General features: G+C 41.4%; 2 protein-coding genes across 15 annotated transcripts in view; both read left to right on the forward strand.

Moving 5' to 3' along the window:
• The window catches only part of RAD21L1 (RAD21 cohesin complex component like 1), a 28779-nt gene extending 25013 nt beyond the window's left edge, over positions 1-3766 (forward strand). For all 14 annotated transcript variants that reach the window (XM_057703696.1, XM_057703706.1, XM_057703709.1 and 11 more), the window contains one exon: positions 2231-3766. In XM_057703696.1, the coding sequence (XP_057559679.1) occupies positions 2231-2419 (189 nt within the window). In that variant the 3' untranslated portion in view covers positions 2420-3766. The remainder of the gene's footprint in view (positions 1-2230) is intronic.
• A 7838-nt stretch (positions 3767-11604) lies between these two features.
• Positions 11605-17712, forward strand: part of SNPH (syntaphilin) — a 41047-nt gene continuing 34939 nt past the window's right edge. The window contains exons 1-2 of the mRNA XM_057704271.1: positions 11605-11705; positions 11949-12055. The gene's annotated coding sequence lies outside the window, so the exon portion shown is untranslated. The remainder of the gene's footprint in view (positions 11706-11948; positions 12056-17712) is intronic.

Consider the following 17712-nt stretch of genomic DNA (forward strand, 5'->3'; position numbering starts at 1 on the left):
CACTCATCTTGATTCAGGGTGCTTTCAGTGCTGCTCCTGTCTGAAGGAGAATCCTTCTGTAAGCCTTGCTTTTATTCCTGTAGGCTGGCAAGAACAAGGAGCAGCCAACACATAAAACTACTGTTTGTGTATGGCTAGAGATGGTGGTGATTTTATATATAGCATCCTGGGCATTTCACATCCATGGACTAGGAATTGGGGCTCTGGACCAGGTGCTTCTTCTCATGTTTCCCGCTTGTCCTCTTTTGGAGAGGGATGGAGATCCTTTGCAACAGGCATGTTCTCATGGGGAAGCTGTCACTGCCAGAAATGCCTTTTTTTTTTTTTTTTTTACAGTTTTCATGTTTTATTGTATTTACACTTAAATTTCACCATTAAATAGTGAGCATAAATATATGCTGGGCTTATGTCCAGACATTTGAAATGTAAAGATAAATGGACGGATGGCTTTAAGGATGTGATACATTAGACATTGTAGAATATATTAAACAATTAGAGAATCTAGGGGGTAGTAACATTCTGTCTATACACATTTACACGTTTAGTGGCACAAGTAAACTCTATAGGGACAGGAAGACAGATGTAAAGCTTTGGGTTGCAATTGGAGGAAAAACCCATTCAGGACTGAACTGAGAGGTCCTTGGTTGCTGACAGAATCTCCCCTTGACTTCAGACTTTAGACAAACTAAGGAGTTTTTTGGGTGTACAAAAACCACTGAATTGTACAAAATCCCTATTAGTCGTGAGAAACAGTAGCAAAAAGATAGATTAAGGAATTGGCTCATGCCAATTCAGATTGTAGGGTCTGGCCAGTTAGAAGTAAGCAGGGCTGGCTGGAGGCTAAAAAGCCAATTGGATGTTGCAGTATGAGTCTGGGATCCATAGATTGGAACAGCCGGCAAGAAACTCAGTCTAGAGGCAGAATGATTAATGCATTCCTCAGAAATCCTTGTTCTGCAAATAAGTTCCTAAAATGCTTTCCTCAAACAGGGTCAAGGTTCTGCATCTCAAATTGTCTTGCTTTTTGCTGGCTTTCCTGTCTGCTGGCATTTAGGTTTCAGCTTTCTCTAAGTCTGATAGTCTTCCACTTTGTATTTCTCTCCTTCATTTATTCCTTTACCTTCAGTTAGAGGAGCTTCTGGAGGAAACAGAATAATCCTCTCAGGGTGTTTTTCAAAAGGATTCTTGAAATTGAGAAGGCTGTCCCTGCTCTCCCCCTGGGGAAAAAGCCACCCAATCTGCATTTTGTGTCCTCAAGATGGGGAATAAATGAAGGCCTGGCATGCCACCTCTGAAAGGTTGCTGACACTCGGCCACTCCTTTGGTTGAGATAATGTGTGATAAAGTATTAAACTTATTAATTTGTTAAATGTTATGGACTTGCAGGAAAAAAAAACAAACTCTTATATGGTATTTTTAAAAAAATGCTCCACAGCTATCAAATTAGTACAATACTCACAGGGATACTGGCCAGTATTCACCACAGTATTTCTAACTAAAAAATAATACTCCTATTCTAGAAATCTGATTCCAAGTACATAGTCTAATTAAATACTTTACTGTACCTCAGTTCTTTCTAGTAGATTCACAAGTGTCCTCTAGTGAACCCAACATCTTATTAATCTGTGGAAAGAAACTGGGAGATGTATTTAGTCATATTCTCCTGCCATTACATTTACCACTAGAGTTGTTTAGTCACCCCCATCCTGCTGTACCTTTAAAGAAAACAAGGCTGATAGGCTGATAATTTTCATTGTTTTTGAAGATTCCCAAGGTCCTGTGGACTTTTTTCTGCAAGTCTAAATTAATGGCACTTTCCCCAGGAGCCACTTATGTTAACATCAATTTTTTAAAAGACCTAATATTTGTATAACACATTAGAAATTTGTATAACGCTTAAGAGTTCTTTTGCATGTATTTTCTCAATGAACCAAGCTGTACTCAATGACCTATGATGTTTTTTATGTTTCCTAATGAGTCCTTTGCATTTCTCCATCTAAGAATTTCACAGTCACTTATCAAAAATATCAATATTTTGTGACTTTGTGGATGTGTGTGCGTGTGGGGGTGTGTTATAAGAAAGAGAGGGACTTTGGAAATTTTCTAAATAAAACCGTTTAAATAAAAAAAAAGAAATCAATATTTTGTTGTTCATTATGCATCCATAGCGTGCTTTATTTCTAATGATCTTGTTTCCCTTTCCTTTCCTCTTTTATAATTGTTTTCCCAGGAATCCAACAAGATGGGGATGCAGTACTTTAGTCTGATGAAGCTCTGCAGAAATAATGACCGAAAACAAGCTGCTGCCAAATTTTATAGCTTTCTTGTCCTCAAAAAACAGCGGGCTATTGAGCTGAGCCAGAGTGCTCCCTATGCAGACATTATAGCTACAGTGGGACCAATGTTCCATAACATGTGAAGGAAATCCAGAACATGCAGATTTATGTCATCACTGGAATTTCTGTAGAGATTGTTCAGTTTAATGCAGAAGCCACCTGCAAGCAGCGGAAGGTCTGATCCATTTCATAGATAGGTTGATCTCCTGTTTCCTCTTTGTAAGCTCAGAATAATCATAGCCAGAATTGGAAACCTATATGCTCACAGAAATAATTATAGCTAAGTAATATTTTTAACTTAGCTGATTTGAATGCATATCATTTACCATTTCCCTGACTTGAATGTTGCATTCAGAATACATTTTTAAAATACTATATGCTTTATGCCTTCAAGAAACAGTCAAGGATTTTTAAAAATTGGATTATTTACTTAAATTTTATGGGATTAATTAATAATTAACACTGTCTTATTTCCCCACAGACAATAATTTATTTGATTCCAGTGCATATCATTCTTGATTTGTTATGCCCTGGTTTTTAATCTATCTTAATTGAAGAGTTATAAAATTCATCTTAGTTTTAAATTATCTGAGTGGCTTTCGTCTAATTATAGATCATTCAGCCTATTTATTTACTATTTAATGATTATTATGACCATTATTTATGTATCAGCAAAATTAAATCTGCTTCTTAATGTTAAAAAAAATTAATGGACACTTATTCAGCATGCAGCTACAATTCAAGTAAAGGTCACTAAAATAAATATTCTTTGGTGTTTACTGAGCATTTTTTACATTAAAACCATAATTTTTCTTTTTTCTTAGTTGAAGTTTGAGTTAAATTTTCATTTAATGCTCTGTGAGCTTCATTGTGTACTGTAAAATGAAGCCTGTGGTACTCTCTAAAATATTATTGTACCTGGAATTATGCTACAGACTAAATTCTAAAATGGCCCCTTTGAATGTATTAATTATAAGTTTTAAATGTCAAATTGCCTTTTTAAAAAATTTCCTTTAATTTTTTAGTTAACACACAGAAAACCTTTTTTATTTTGGTGCACAGTATGAATTTTACACGTATAGATTCCTGTAACCACCACCAGAACCAGGATACCAAAAAACTACCGTGTACTATTGCTTTGTAGTCACACCCTTCCCCCATTCTAACTCCTGGCAACTACTCCTCTAACTGACTATAGTTTTATCTTTTTAAGAATGTCATACAAATGGAATTATATAGCATGTAACCTTTTTGAGACTGGCTTCTTTCACTCACTGTGTCTTTGAGATTAGTACAAATTGTAACATGTCAGGGGTTCAATCCTGTGTGTTGCTGAGTAGTTGTGTGTTGCTGAGTGGTATTCTGTTGTCTGGATATACCACAGTTTATTTATGCATTTACCCCCTGAAGGACATTTAAGTTGTTTCCAGCTTTTTACAGTTATAAATAGAGCTGCTACATATACCTGTGTACAGTTTTTGTGTGAATATAAGTTCCTAATTCTCTAGGGTAAATATCTAGGCCTGGGTCATATGATAAGTGCATGTTTAACTTTATAGGAAATTAACAAATTATTTTCCAGATGTACCTTTTTGCATTCCCATTAGTAATGTATGAGAGTTCCAGTTGACTTTTTATTTTGAGATAACTGTAAATTCACATGAAGTTGTGAAAAAGAAAAATACAGAAAGATCCTGTATACCCTTCATCCAGTTTCCCCCATTGGTAACATCTTACATATTTATAGTACAATATCACGGAAATTGGCATTGATACAGTCCACTCACCTTATTCATATTTCACCAGTTTTACATGCACTCATTTGAGTGTATTTAGCTCTGTGCAGTTTTATTGCATAGGTGGCTTCATGTGACCACTACCACAGTCAAGAAACAGAACAATTCTATCACAGGGATCAATTGTGCTACCTTTTTGTAGCCACTGCCACTTCCTTCCCTACTCTCCTCCCTAGCCCCTGATAACCACTAATCTATTCTCCAATTCTATAATTTTGTCATTAATATAGTTGACTTTTGTAGGTTAATTCTGTATCCCATGACCTTGCTAAACTCACAGATTAGTTCTAGGAATTTGGTTTTTGTAGATTCCTTGGGATTTTTACACAGACAATCATGTCTGCAAATAGGGAGAGTTTCATTTCTTCCTTTGCAATCTGTTCCCAATGCAGGAAGGAAAGCATTCACGCTTTCACCATTAAGTATGATGCTAGGTATAGCTGGTTTTGTATGCTGTGTGGGTGAGGGGGTGGGAATGTGTCAGCAATTTTTTTCATGTTGAGGTTATTCCTTTCTATTCCCAGTTTGCTGAGAGGTTTTTATTTATTATTTTAAAATCATGAGTGGATTTTGAATTTTGTTAAATGCTTTTTATGAATTGATTAGATCCTGAGATTTTTCTCTAGACTATTAAATATTACACCAACCAATTTTTGAGTTTTTAACCAGCTTTACATTTCTAGGATAAACTCTACTTGGTCATGGTATATTATTTCTTTCATGCATTGTTGGATTCAATTTCTAATATAGTTTACTAGCTTTACTGACATATAATTCACATACCATAAAAGTTCTAAAGTGTTAAAAAACCCTTATTTATAAAGTTAAATTCATGGTTTTTAGTATATTCACAGTATTATGCAACCAATACCATTATCTAATTTCAGAACATTTTAACCATTCAAAAAGCAATCCTCATAAGCGATGACTCCTCACTCCCTCCTTCCCCACAACTCCTGGCAACAACTAATCCACTTTCTGTCGCTCATATATGGCTTTTCGTTTCTGGCTTTTTTCATAATTTTTTAGCATAATGTTTATGTTGTAGAATGTATCTGTACTTCATTCCTTTTAATGGTGAAATTAGTATTCTATTATATGTATATACATTTTGTTTATCCATTCATCAGTTGGTTGAAATGTATGTTGTTTCCATTTTTGACTATTATGAATAATGTTGCTGTGAACAATAGTTTATAAGTTTTTGTGTATACATGTTTTCATCTTTCTTGGATATATACGTGGGGTGCAATTGCTGCGTCATATGATAATTCTATGTTTAAGTTTTTAAGGAATTGTCAAGCAGTTTTCCAAAGTACCTGTGCCATTTTACACTTCCACCAACAATGTATGAGAGTTCCAATTTCCCTATATCCTTGCCAACACTTGTTATTGACTCTTTTTTGATTATAGCTATCGCAGTGAGTATGAAGTAATATCTCATGGTTTTGATTTGCATTTTCCTAATAACTAATGATGTTGAGCATCTTTTCATATGGATTTGCTAGTATTTTGTTTAGGATTTTTGCATCTGTGTTCATGAGGGATGTTGGCCTGTATTTGTCTTTGCTTGTACTGTCTTTTTCTGATCTTGGTATCAGGGCAATACTGACCTCATAAAAATAATTTGGAAAATGTTTCCTCCTATTTTATTTTTCTGTGAAAAGTCTGTGTAGAATTGGTGCCATTTCTTCTTTAAGTGCTTGGTAGAATTCACCCTTGAAACCATCGGGATCTGGAGATTTATATTTGGAAGGTTTTAAACTATAAATTCAATTTTTTAAATAGTTGTAAGGCTATGCAGTTATTTATTTCATTTTGGGTGAGTTTTAGTAGTTTGTGGTTTTCAAGGGATTGTTCCATTTCACCTAAATTGGTGATTATGTGGGTAGAGTTGTTTAGAGTGTTCCCTAATTATTCCTTTAATGTCTGCAGGGTCCATAGTAATAAGCCCTCTTTCATTCCAGATAGTGTTAATCTGTATCTTCTCTCTTTTTTTCTTTTCAGTCATATTAGAGGCTTATTAATTTTATTGGTCTTTTCAAAGAACCAGCTTTTGGTTTCATTGATTTTCTCCTTTGCTTTTCTTTTTTCAACTTCATTGATTTCTGCTGTCATATTTATTATTTCCTTCTGACAGCTTGCTTTGAGTTTATTTTGCTCTTATTTTTTAGTTTTATTAAGGTGGAAGCTTAATTGATTTGAGACCTTCCTTCTTTAAACATTTAATGCTATATATTTCCCTCCAAGCATTAATTTAGCTGCACTGTACAAATTTTGGTATGTTGTATTTTCATTTTTGTTCAGTTCAAAATATTTTCTAATTTCCCTTGAGACTTCCTCTTTGACCTGTGGATTATTTAGAAGTATGTTGTTTAATTTTTTAAGGGAGAGTTTCCTGTTACCTTTCTGTAATTACTTCTAGTCTAATTCATTATGGCCAGAGAACATATTTTAAATGATTTTGATTCTTTTAAATGTATTAAGGTTTGTTTTATGGCCTAGTATAGGGTCTGTCTTGATGGATGTTCCATGGCACTTGAATATATTCTGCAGTTGTTAGGTGGAGTGTTCTATAAACGTCAATTGAACCTAGTGGTTAATAGTGCTGTTCAGTTCTGCTATATCCTGGTTTATTTTCTTTCTACTAGTTCTTATTGATTACAGAGAAAGGAGTGTTCATGTCTGCAGCTATTTCTCCTTTCAGTTCTGACAGGTTTTGCTCCATGTATTTTGAAGCTCTTCTACAATTATTTACAATTATTATGTCTTCCTGGTGAAGTGACCCTTTTATTTTTATATAATGAGTCTCTTTATCTCTGGTAATTTTCTTTGCTTGGAAGCCTACTTTTTCTCATATTAAGCCACTCCAGCTCTCCTTTGATTCATATTATGGTATATCTTTCCCCATGTTTTACCTTCAGCTTACCTATATCATTATATTTAAAGTGAGTTTCTTGTAGAAAGTATCTAAGTCATTTTTTAAATCCATCTTGAAAATCTCTGTTTAATTGGTGTTTATACATTTAATGTAAATATTGATATGTCTGGATTTAGAGCTACCATTTTATTATTTGTTTACTGTTTGTTTCCTCTATTTTTCATCCTCTGTTTCCTTCTTTCTTACCTTCTTTTGGGATATTTGAACTTTTTTTTACAATTCTATTTTAGTTTACCTGTTGTTTTTTACTATATCTTTTGTTATAGATATTTTTAAATGGTTGCTCTAAGGATTACAAAATAAATACTTAAATTTTTGCACTCTACTTAGAATCAATATTTTACCACTTCAAAGGGAACCCTCCTGCACTGTTGGTGGGAATGTACATTGATACAGCCACTATGGAAAACAGTATGGACTTTCCTTAAAAAACTAAAAAGGGAACTACCATATGACCCAACAATCCCACTACTGGGCATATACCCTGAGAAAACCATAATTCAAAAAGATATATGTACCACAATGTGCATTGCAACACAATAGCCAGGACATGGAAGCAACCTAAATGTCCATCGACAGATAAATGGATAAAGAAGATGTGGCACATAGACACAATGGAATATTACTCAGTCACAAAAAGGAATGAAATTGAGTTATTTGTAGTGAGGTGGATGGACCTAGAGTCTGTCATACAGAGTGAAGTCAGTCAGAAAGAGAAAAACAAATACCATATGTTAATGCATATATATGGAATCTAGAAAAATGGTACTGATGAACATAGTGCAGGGCAGGAATAAAGATGCAGATGTAGAGAATGGACTTGAGGACACAGTGGGGAAGGGGAGGCTGGGACATAGTGAGAGAGTAGCATTGACATATATACACTACCAAATGTAAAATAGATAGTTAGTGGGAAGCCGCTGCAAAGCACAGGGAGATCAGCTCAGTGCTTCATGACAACCTAGAGGGGTGGGATAGGCAGGGTGGGAGGGAGGCTCAAGAGGGAGGAGATATGGTGACATATGTATACATATAGCTGATTCACTTTGTTGTACAGCAGAAACTAACACAACATCGTAAAGCAATTATACTCCAATAAAGATGTATAAAAAATATATTATCACTTCAAGTGGAGCGTAGAAACCTTGTACCATACAAATTCCTTTATACTTCCTGCTTTATGTTGTAATTGTAATTGTCATATATTACAGCTACCTACATTGAAACCCATCAGACAGTTATGATTTTTGCTTTCAACTGTCAAACATATTTTAAAGAATTCAGGAGGAGAATAGTCTATTACATTTACCCAAATATTTACCATTTTTATTGTCCTTCTTTCCTTCCTGATGTTCCAAGTTTCCTTCTAATATTATTTCCCTTCTGTATGAAGAATTTTCTTTAACAGTTCTTTCAGAGCAGGTCTGCTGACAATGAATTTTCTTAACTTACCTTTATCTGAGAATGTCTTTATTTTACTTTTATTCCTGATGGATATTTTTGCTGGGTATAGAATCCTGGTTGACTGCTCTTTTCTGTCAGCAATTTAAAATTCTTGTCCCATTTTTCTCCTGCCCTTCATGGTTTTAGTTGAGAAATTCACAGTTATTCAAATCATTATTCCTATGTAATTAACACATCATTTTTCTCTGGTTTCAAGATTTTTTATTTTTAATCTTCAATAGTAACTGGAATTATTATTTTTCTATTATTATCATTATTATGATTTCACTTATCCTCCCTGGGGATCACCAGAAAGCTGGAGCTTGTAGCTTTATTTGCTCTGCTCTGTTTTACTGCCTTCTTCCCACAATTGTACCTGCATCTGGAGCCAAATGGTGGGAGGACAGAAAGAGACAATAAATAGATAAAAAATAAAAACAAGGAACCAGCAGAGGCTCACACTCTCTTAGGACCACAGAAACTCTGATTGGAGAAGTTTTTCCTCCCTCCAAGTTTTAGGGATCTATGGGTCCCTGATGTCACAGCCACCACTGCAGGATTCCCTGGGGGCTGGATCATGAGATAAGAAAAGATTAAAAAATAAAAGAAAAATTACTTCTCCCTCTCACCCTGAGCATTAGGGATCTCCTTTCCTGAATGTCAAGTCAGAACTAGGAAGATTCATGGGCACTTTCTCTGTTGATTCCCCAATTCCAGATTTTGGGCTGCCTTGAGACCAGGCTGGGGGACACCAGAGGAGGCAAAACTGGTAAATTCACTAGTGAGCGGTATGTCAAATTCTATCCTTCTTCCCCAATTTGCCTGCTGGTATTTTCAGAGTCCTCAAGTAGCTGCTACATGCATTTTGTTTAGGTTGATTGTAGCATTCAGTGGGAGGAATGTGCTTACGCAGAATTGGAACCAAAATTGCTTTTGAAACTGAACAAATTTAAGTACATTCTAATTTGTACAAAATAAAAACAAAACTACTAATTTCTTTAGAATAATTTGTTTTATGCATAAAATCCTCATTTGTTACAATTTATATTGTAACTAAACATTGGTTCTCTTCTTTTCAATCACATGCTTTATGTTGCTGAGGAGAGATTCTTTATTAGCTAACACAATCCCAGATGGGAGTAATGTGGATAGATGTCCTCTCTTTTTTGGGGGGGGTGAAGTTCCTTGTGGATATTTCTGGGAAATGTAATCTTCTAAGTACCAATGGAAAAAACATGAGGACAGACAAAATATATTTTTTTAAGTGAGGATCTCAGAAATTATCTCCTGATAAACAATAATTATATGGCTTCCTCTGGTTTTGCTTTAAGTGTAAATAAGTCACATATAATTTAGGTGGGTCTCAGGGCAGATAAAACATTTCATCAGTTAACTTGCTAATTTAGCATTAGGTTTGTTTAGGTTTGGTTTGTTTTTTGGTTTTTTGTTTTTAGACAGCAGGCTTTATTTCACGTGGCTTTTTCAACTACAGTTTCCCATTCCTGCTACAATTGCTCTGTCATGTTTTTCCACAAAGCATAATAAAATGATGGCCATCTGAAAGGAAAATTCAGTTTAATTGAAGTGGGAAAAATATAACCAATGCCAAAAAAACCTATAGGCATTTGTTGCAAAATTATATGTATTGTTATAGAGTGATGGATTTACCACAAATCAGAGCTACAAAAAAGATTTAACTTTGAAAAGTAGCAGTTCATTTAAAATAATTATTTCTTCATGTACATTGTAAATATTAACTATTCCTCACCAGGCCAGTATTGCAGAGTCATGATACGAAGTCGGTGAAGTCACTTTACAAATACTTCTCTTGGAAAAGTAAGCTTGGGGTGGAGGGTACCAAGTTCAGCCTTGCCAAGAGTAGACAGAGACTTAAGGACTTAAAAGTCTTAAGAGACTAGGATAGCATCTGGCCTCGGGTTCTTATAGAAGACTGGGGCCTGGCACAATGCATGCTTGCTCTCTCATTCACTTAGTATTTATTGAGCACCTGGTATGTGTAAGGCACCATTCTGGGCACTGGCGATATGGCAGGAAACAAAGTCCCTTCCTTCATGGAGTGTTACATTCTAGTGGGGATAATGATGAAAGACTACAAATACTAAAAAATACAATCTGGTGGTGAAACACAGTGAAACTGGGGCGGAGGAAGTGAGGGAGGAGGGAATCACTATTTTATTTAGGGTGGTCAGGGAGGGTCTCCCTAGAACAGTGACATTTGAGCAGAGATCTGGAAGAACTGAGGGATGGTTTGAGCAGAGGAATGACTGATCAGATGGTTAGAGCTGATTCAGAAGGAGGGAGCCCCTTCCCATCGCCCCCGCTTCCCACACATGGAGCAGGTAAGAAACCAAGCCCAGAGAGTGAGTTAACTTATCTAAAGTTGCAGGGCTGGGAGTGGAAAGGCTAGGCAGAGTCCAATCTTCTGGACTTGTCCCACTTGTTCTTCCTCTTCTTCCCCTGAATAGTGGATGGAAGACAGACACAGAGGGGAAAAAGTGTATAATGAACATTTACTTTAGGTTGTGATTGTTTATCTTTCCAATGATTCACCATCTTAATACCTCAAGGTAAAACATTTTTGTTTGCAGATATTTAAGATTCTTGCTATCATTTTTCTAAGTAGTCTGAGTGCTCTTTGCATTAAATACTCAGAGGTACTTGATTTGAGGAGCGAAAAATGTTCTTAAAGGAATTCGGATCAAATTACTATTTAAGCCCACCGTGTGACAGAAGTAAGACTGGAATCATCACCCCAGGTTACAGATGAGAAAGCTGAGGCCCAGAGAGGTAAATGGACTTGCCCAGGGTCACACGACCTGTCAGTGGGCCAACGTGCTCTCCGCCAGGCCCCCGTCGCCCAGCTCTCAGTACAGGCCGGTGCGGAGGTGGGAGAGGCCCCTGCTCCGTGCACGCCGGCATCTCCGCTCCCGCGCCCTCTGGAGCAAGATGCTAACTATCTCTTTAAGAAGGAAAGTGAGGACGGGCCGCTTACGCAGCTGCCGGCGAGCCGCCGACTGGCTGGTCCCCTCCATCCACCTCACCCTCCCTTCCCCTCCCTCTCGGCAGCCCCAGCCCCGGCGAGCACCCAGCTAGCCGCCTCCAGCAGGGGCTCCGGAGAGCAGTTCGGCGGCCTGGGCAGGGCAGCCGAAGCCATGGAAGCCTCCGCAGGTGATGACAGGGACCTCCCGGCCCACCGCCCAGCTGTGCCGCCGCAGCCCCGCGCGCCAAGTGCGGGGAGGGGGGAGGGGAGGAGCGGGCCGCGCCGGGGAGCGGCCGGAGCGCCCGGCAGGCAGCCAGCCCTCCAGGCTTTCGGGCTGCGGCGGCCCAGCTGTCGGCGGCCGAGGACTCGGCTGCCGGTGTCCCCGCCTGCGCTCACCCGCCCCTGACTGTCTGTTTTCCCCGCCGCCGCAGGTTGCTGATCTGGGCCAGGCAGCTGCAGCAGCGACTGCAGAGGCGCTGCGCCAAGCCCTGCCGGAGCGGTGAGAGCCGGCGGGGCTGCGGAGGGCGAGTGGACTCAGGTGAGGAGGCCTCGGCGGAGCAGGGAGGCGGGCCTGCGCTGCACCGCGGGGGGCGGCGGGCGGGGGCTGCTCGCTGCGGTAGAATCCCTCAGAGGGCACCAGCCGAGGAGGGGTTAACTGACTCATTCTTACCCTCCCTTCATTCCCCTACATCTTTCTAAGCGCCCCACCACCACCTTGAAATTCACTAATTAGAGGATGCTGGTGGCAGCAGAGAAGATGCCCAAAGTGGGCGATTAGGAGGATTTCAGGAATCACCCCATTCCTATTTGTCTTCCTCTTCCAGCATTTGGCAAACATTTAAGCCTCTTTTCTTCCTGGAGGAGGAGCAAGGGTACCTGGGGGTGGGGGAAGCATGGAACCCCACACCCAGCCCAAGGTCAAGTGCCAATGACTGCTTGCTTCCCATATTCTCCCCTGAGAAGAATGAGGGCCTTGCGGTAGATCTGGAAAAAATGTCCATGACCCCTAGAGTAGGCGATCTAAGCCTCAGTCTCCCTGGAGCTTCCACGGGATGTGATGGTTTCTCCTTCTGCTCCTCAGTAGGGAGCTGGGCTGTTGGATGCACCTACTAGCCCGGGAAGCCCCCATATTCCCTTCCTCAGTTCTGCAGATTGAGGAGAGTCCTGGCGACACACTGCCTGTTTCCTCTGCCTTCTCTGCCCATCTGGAGGTGGGATGGGCTGGAGTTGCTTCCCAGAAAAAGGTGATCTCTGCAGGCAGGGTGGGGTAAGGAAAGTGCCGGAGATTGGGGTTCTAGTCCCTTAGCTAGCTCGTAGGCCACAAGTAGCCATCTTCATATTCTTTAGGCGTGGGTGTCTGTCTGCTCATCTGTTAAATTCAGGAGTCGCATTAGATGGTCTGTACAATTTTAATATGCCGTTCAAGCAGCTCTTACATGTCAGGGGGACATCTCTATTAAGGCAACCCAGAATTTTACATTGGATCTATGAAATAATTGGGGTTTTCTTAGTTGATCTCTCTCAACTCGGAACTTCTCAAGCAAAACATTGACTGTGTGGGCCTCGTGGAACTGGAGGTATCAGACAGTCCTATATTAGCATCTCTGCGCCATCACTGGGATGACCTTTGTCAAGTTACCTCCCCTCCCTAAGCTTCAGTTTCCTCATCTGTAAATCTGGGAAGAAGGGTACATGTCTCATTCAGTCCTCATATCTGAGGACTGAATGAGACATATATGAAAGCACTTAAGATAGTACCTGCGTGTGGCACATAGTAGGTTCTCAGGGACGCAGGACTTGGGAGGTAGACTGGAGGAAGAGGGGAGGGGTGGCTGCTCTTAGTCCTGTTCTTTCCCACCTCCCCCACCCCACCGGTCTCTTCCTCATCCCTGCGGATGGTTCCTTGCCAGGGGATAATGAATGCTGGAGCATGTTGGCCTGCCAGGCTGAAGGGCCTAGGAAGCAACCAGGAGGTACAAACATTTCCACGGCAAGGGTGCTGACATCATTCCAACAAATGATGGTCCCAAGGAGGCATATGTAGCCCGGGACTGGGTTTAGAAAATCTTGGCATCTGAGGGCAGAGTCCCTAAGGGAACAGAAGCATCAGAATCTTGTGTGCTGGCAGGGAGGCAGGGACCAAGGCTTCCTGGTTTCACACGGATCCCGTGCTGCTCCCTTGCCCTCCCAGGAGTCTCTCACTAGACTCTCCATGTGACAAAAAGGAAAGCTTTTCAGTGTCTGTATTTTCTGTTCTTTATCTTCCCTCCTGCTGTCCTGTTCAGCCTTGCATTCACCTTTTCTTACTCCAGTTTATTCCACAGATACATTCTGTCTCTAGACAGCGTGTATGTCCCTGTAGGGAGGGGCAGGGCATTTTGCCGCTGCACCATTTGGGCCAAGAGAAGTTGTTATGTCCCCACCTGCCCTAAATCCCCGTTAGATTGTGAGCTCCTCCTAGCAGAGGCCTGGACTTTTTCCTCTCTGTGTCTCCAACCTCTAGCCCAGGGCTAGGCATAAAGTAGGTCCTCAGTAAGTGTTAAATCAAATAAGTTTGAGGAAATTATGCCCCTAAGCCAACTAGGTTAGGGAGAAATTGCGGGAATGCGCTGACAGTGTAGGGAAAAGCATTTTAAGGTATAGGGCACTGTGCCGGTTGTTGGTTGTCATTACTGTTGCTCTTATGTTATTATTGCTATTGCCAGTGGCCAGCAGGTGTTTTACCTTCTCCTCAAGTCAGGCTTGAAGGGACTCACTGTGCCTGGGGGTGTGATGATGTTGACAAACAGATGGTTCTGGCTGGTGAAAGATGAACGTGAAGGGAAGAGGATGGGAAGAGAGTGATGCCGGCTACTTCCTGTGTTTGGGGGAGGGGGGCAGATAAGGAGAATCAAACAGGCCAAAATGGACGTGTAGCAAAAAATCAGGAGACCTGGGTCCCAGGTCTTGTTCTACCACCATCTCCTTGTGTGATCTTGGGTCAATCACACCTCCTCTCAAGACCCCAGCTATAAGACAAGAAGACTGGACCACATGATCCCTAGGGCCTCTTCTGGTTCTGAGATTTTGTCAAGTGGATCTTGTTAAATAAAAATGAGACAACTATTACTACTCTCAGGATCATTTATGGAATAGCAGACCATTACATATTTCAGGTAATCCTCATGACAAACTATACCAATTTGAAAGAGGAAGACACTGAGGCTTAGAGAGATTGACTTACCTAAGACTGTGCAGCTCGAAGTGGCAGACCTGTTATCTGATACCCGGCCTGTCCAACTCAAAAGGGGGAGCACTTGCAAAGGTTCCACTACCTCTCCTTCTTGTCATCGCGGTGAGTTGTGTGTACACTTGCACACATACCTTGGGCTTTGGAGAAGGGAAAGCTGTGAAGGATTCGTGACAAAAGATCAGGCATTTCCCCAAAGGGATTATTGCAGGGGACTTGCTGGGTATGAAGAGCATGTAAGTCAGTGCTGGAAAGTCTTCCTTGCACTGTGAGCTCTGCTTTGCTGATGGGTGGCCGGTGTCCTTTTACCAAGGAGAATGACAGTCATGACAGGCACACTTTTTGAGCTCCTCCTATGTCCTGTGCTCTGTTTTACACAGGTTCACTTACTCCTCAGACAATCCCATTATATAGGCACTGTAATTCTACCCATTTTACAAGTGAGGAAGCCAGGGCAGTGAAGCAAAGGATCTTGCCCAGAGTTACACAGCTAACGTGTTGTAGAACTTGAGATAGTTTAGCTGGAAGTGCACTGTACTGAGAGCTGAAAAGGCTGCTTTTAGTCTGAGCCCTTTCACTGACGGAATGACGTTGGGTCAGCCAGTTTCCCTCTGCGTGTCCCAAATGGACTGGATGCACCTATGGCTCTAAAGGGCCTAAATGCTGCCTTGTCCCAGAATAGGACTGGAGGGGATTCCTTGTCCAGCTAAACATGGATCAGCCTTTGTTTATGACTTATTTATCAGGCCCCAGACCAAATGCACAGGATACAGAAAAGAGTAAGAGGCGATCCCTAGTTTCAAGAAGCTCACAGCTCACAGAGGGAGACAAATATCTAAACGTGTAGGTATGATGAAGCATCTGGGAGCTGTGATAACACTGATGTGGGTGTAATGGGACAGGGAGAGGGGGATGGCCTTTCCTACTCAGTGGGTCAGGAAGGCTTTAGAGAGATGATGCCATTTTCTGCATTGAATTTGTGTGTAATAATAATAATAATAATAATAATAATAATAATAATAAAAGTGTTCTACCCAGCTTAGGACATTTCCAGACAGTTCTTGGCTCTTGACCCCAGCAATCCCAAAATGTGGCCACAGCTTCTGAGGGACCATGCAAACTGACCCTGTGGCACAGTTGCAAAGGAAGCATCCATTCATCTCAGGTGGACCAGAACCTTCCCTTTCATCAGAGGCCTCTAGAAGCAGGACTCTGAGGCTCCCCTTGGAGAGCCTGCCTAGTGCCTATAACCATCCAGTAGGCTTGGGAACTGCTTCCTTGTGTCATTCTTCCACCTGTCTGGGGCACCTGACACCTGGAGAGGTGAAGGCATTTACCCAAGATTACTCAGCAAGCCTGGGAACAGAACTCTGGCCTAGTGGGGATTGCCTTTCTGAACCATATGGGGATCTTTCTACATCTGGGTCACCAGGGACCTAAGAGGCCATTTCTTCATTTGATGGGCAGCTTGCACTGAGTGGAGGGTTGACGCAGGTCTTGTGAAGCTGGAGCTGAGGGCCCTCAGAGAGTACAAGGCCTGTGTTCCCAGGCTGCTTTGTACCGCTTAGTGGACAGATATTTATGAAGTGTTTGTCACATGCTAGCACCTCTGAATTGAGGTGCTAAGCCAACCAAAAGGGAGCCTCTGGGAAGCAGCCTGGTACCGTGGAAAGAGCCAGCACCGAGGGGCCGGGAGACTCACCTCAGCTCTGCCAGGACTCCCTGGGTGGCCTGGCGCAAGGCTCTTTGCTTTTCCACACCTGCAAAGTGATAGAGGAGGTGATCTCTGAGGACTCTTTGAGCACCGACTGGCTCTCAATTCAGCAACTCTTTGCTCTGTTCCAGAACCGCTTTGGGGGGTACCAGAGTGGATAGAATACAGGTAACTGTAACTTGAGGAAGAATGAGATAAATATAACAAGAACTGTGAAACAAATGCTCTGTGGGTTTGCTGGAGGGAGAGGGCTTGGGAAAAGCTCAGTTCAAAAGCCACCTCTTCAAAGATAGGATGAGATGCAGATAGAGGTGGGGGTTTTTTGAACCAGGAGGAGTAGCAGAAACATGCTGTCATTCTGGGACAGGAAGGGTGTATAGCAGAGCAGTGGTCCTCAGACTTAGATGTCAAGGATCAGTACATTTGGAGATCCATCCTAGGTTGGCCAGCTGTTTATTCTGCCAGATAAGGGCAAGTGACACGGGTTCTGTTCGCTGTTACCATCATATAGTGAGAGAAAGAACACTTTAATACCTTTATCCCCAAAGTGAGAAGGCTATATAAAATCAGGAAAAAAAATATTCCTTCAAATCAAATGCACTTTGCTTTATTAAACGCTCATCACATTGTCCACATTCTGCTGCACACCAGTGTCCTTGTGCTCGATTGTGAAGTCAGGCTTCTTGGGTCCGAATCCTGGTCAAGTTACTTTTTCTCTCAGAGCCTCTGCTTCCTCATCTGTAAAATGGGGACATAATGCTATCTACCTCATGAGGTCGTTAGGAGGTCCGTATGCCATGATAAAACATGGGAAGCAAGGGCCCTCAAGCCCCGTTGTCTATGCTGGGCTGTGTGGGGATGATAGCAAGTTAGAGAGTGTTGCTTGCAAGAGGCGGCTGCCAGCCTGCTCCTGCCACTCCTGGCGCGCCAGACTGTGGGCCTCGTGTTTTCAGGTCTTCTCATTTATAAGACAGAAATCTGGCTGTTTTTGACACCTCTTGATTTTTCTTAATGTAGCCAACTAGGAAATACTTTAAAATGCACACATTAAAGCGTGTCTGTGGCAGGCCATCAGTCTGTGTCCCCTGAGGTACCGTTAGCTGCCAAGCATGTAGTGCTCAGAGTTTCCGGCTGAGGATGAGGGCAGAGAAGGGGAACAAGGCTGGAAGTGCAGGCCTGGGCCAGGGATGCCCTATCTGCAAGGTGAAGGAACACATTACTTTGGCCACTTGTGATGCTCTGTGATCCTCTT

Source organism: Hippopotamus amphibius, chromosome 12 (genome assembly GCF_030028045.1).
Source record: "Hippopotamus amphibius kiboko isolate mHipAmp2 chromosome 12, mHipAmp2.hap2, whole genome shotgun sequence".
Classification (NCBI taxonomy): Eukaryota; Metazoa; Chordata; class Mammalia; order Artiodactyla; family Hippopotamidae; genus Hippopotamus; species Hippopotamus amphibius.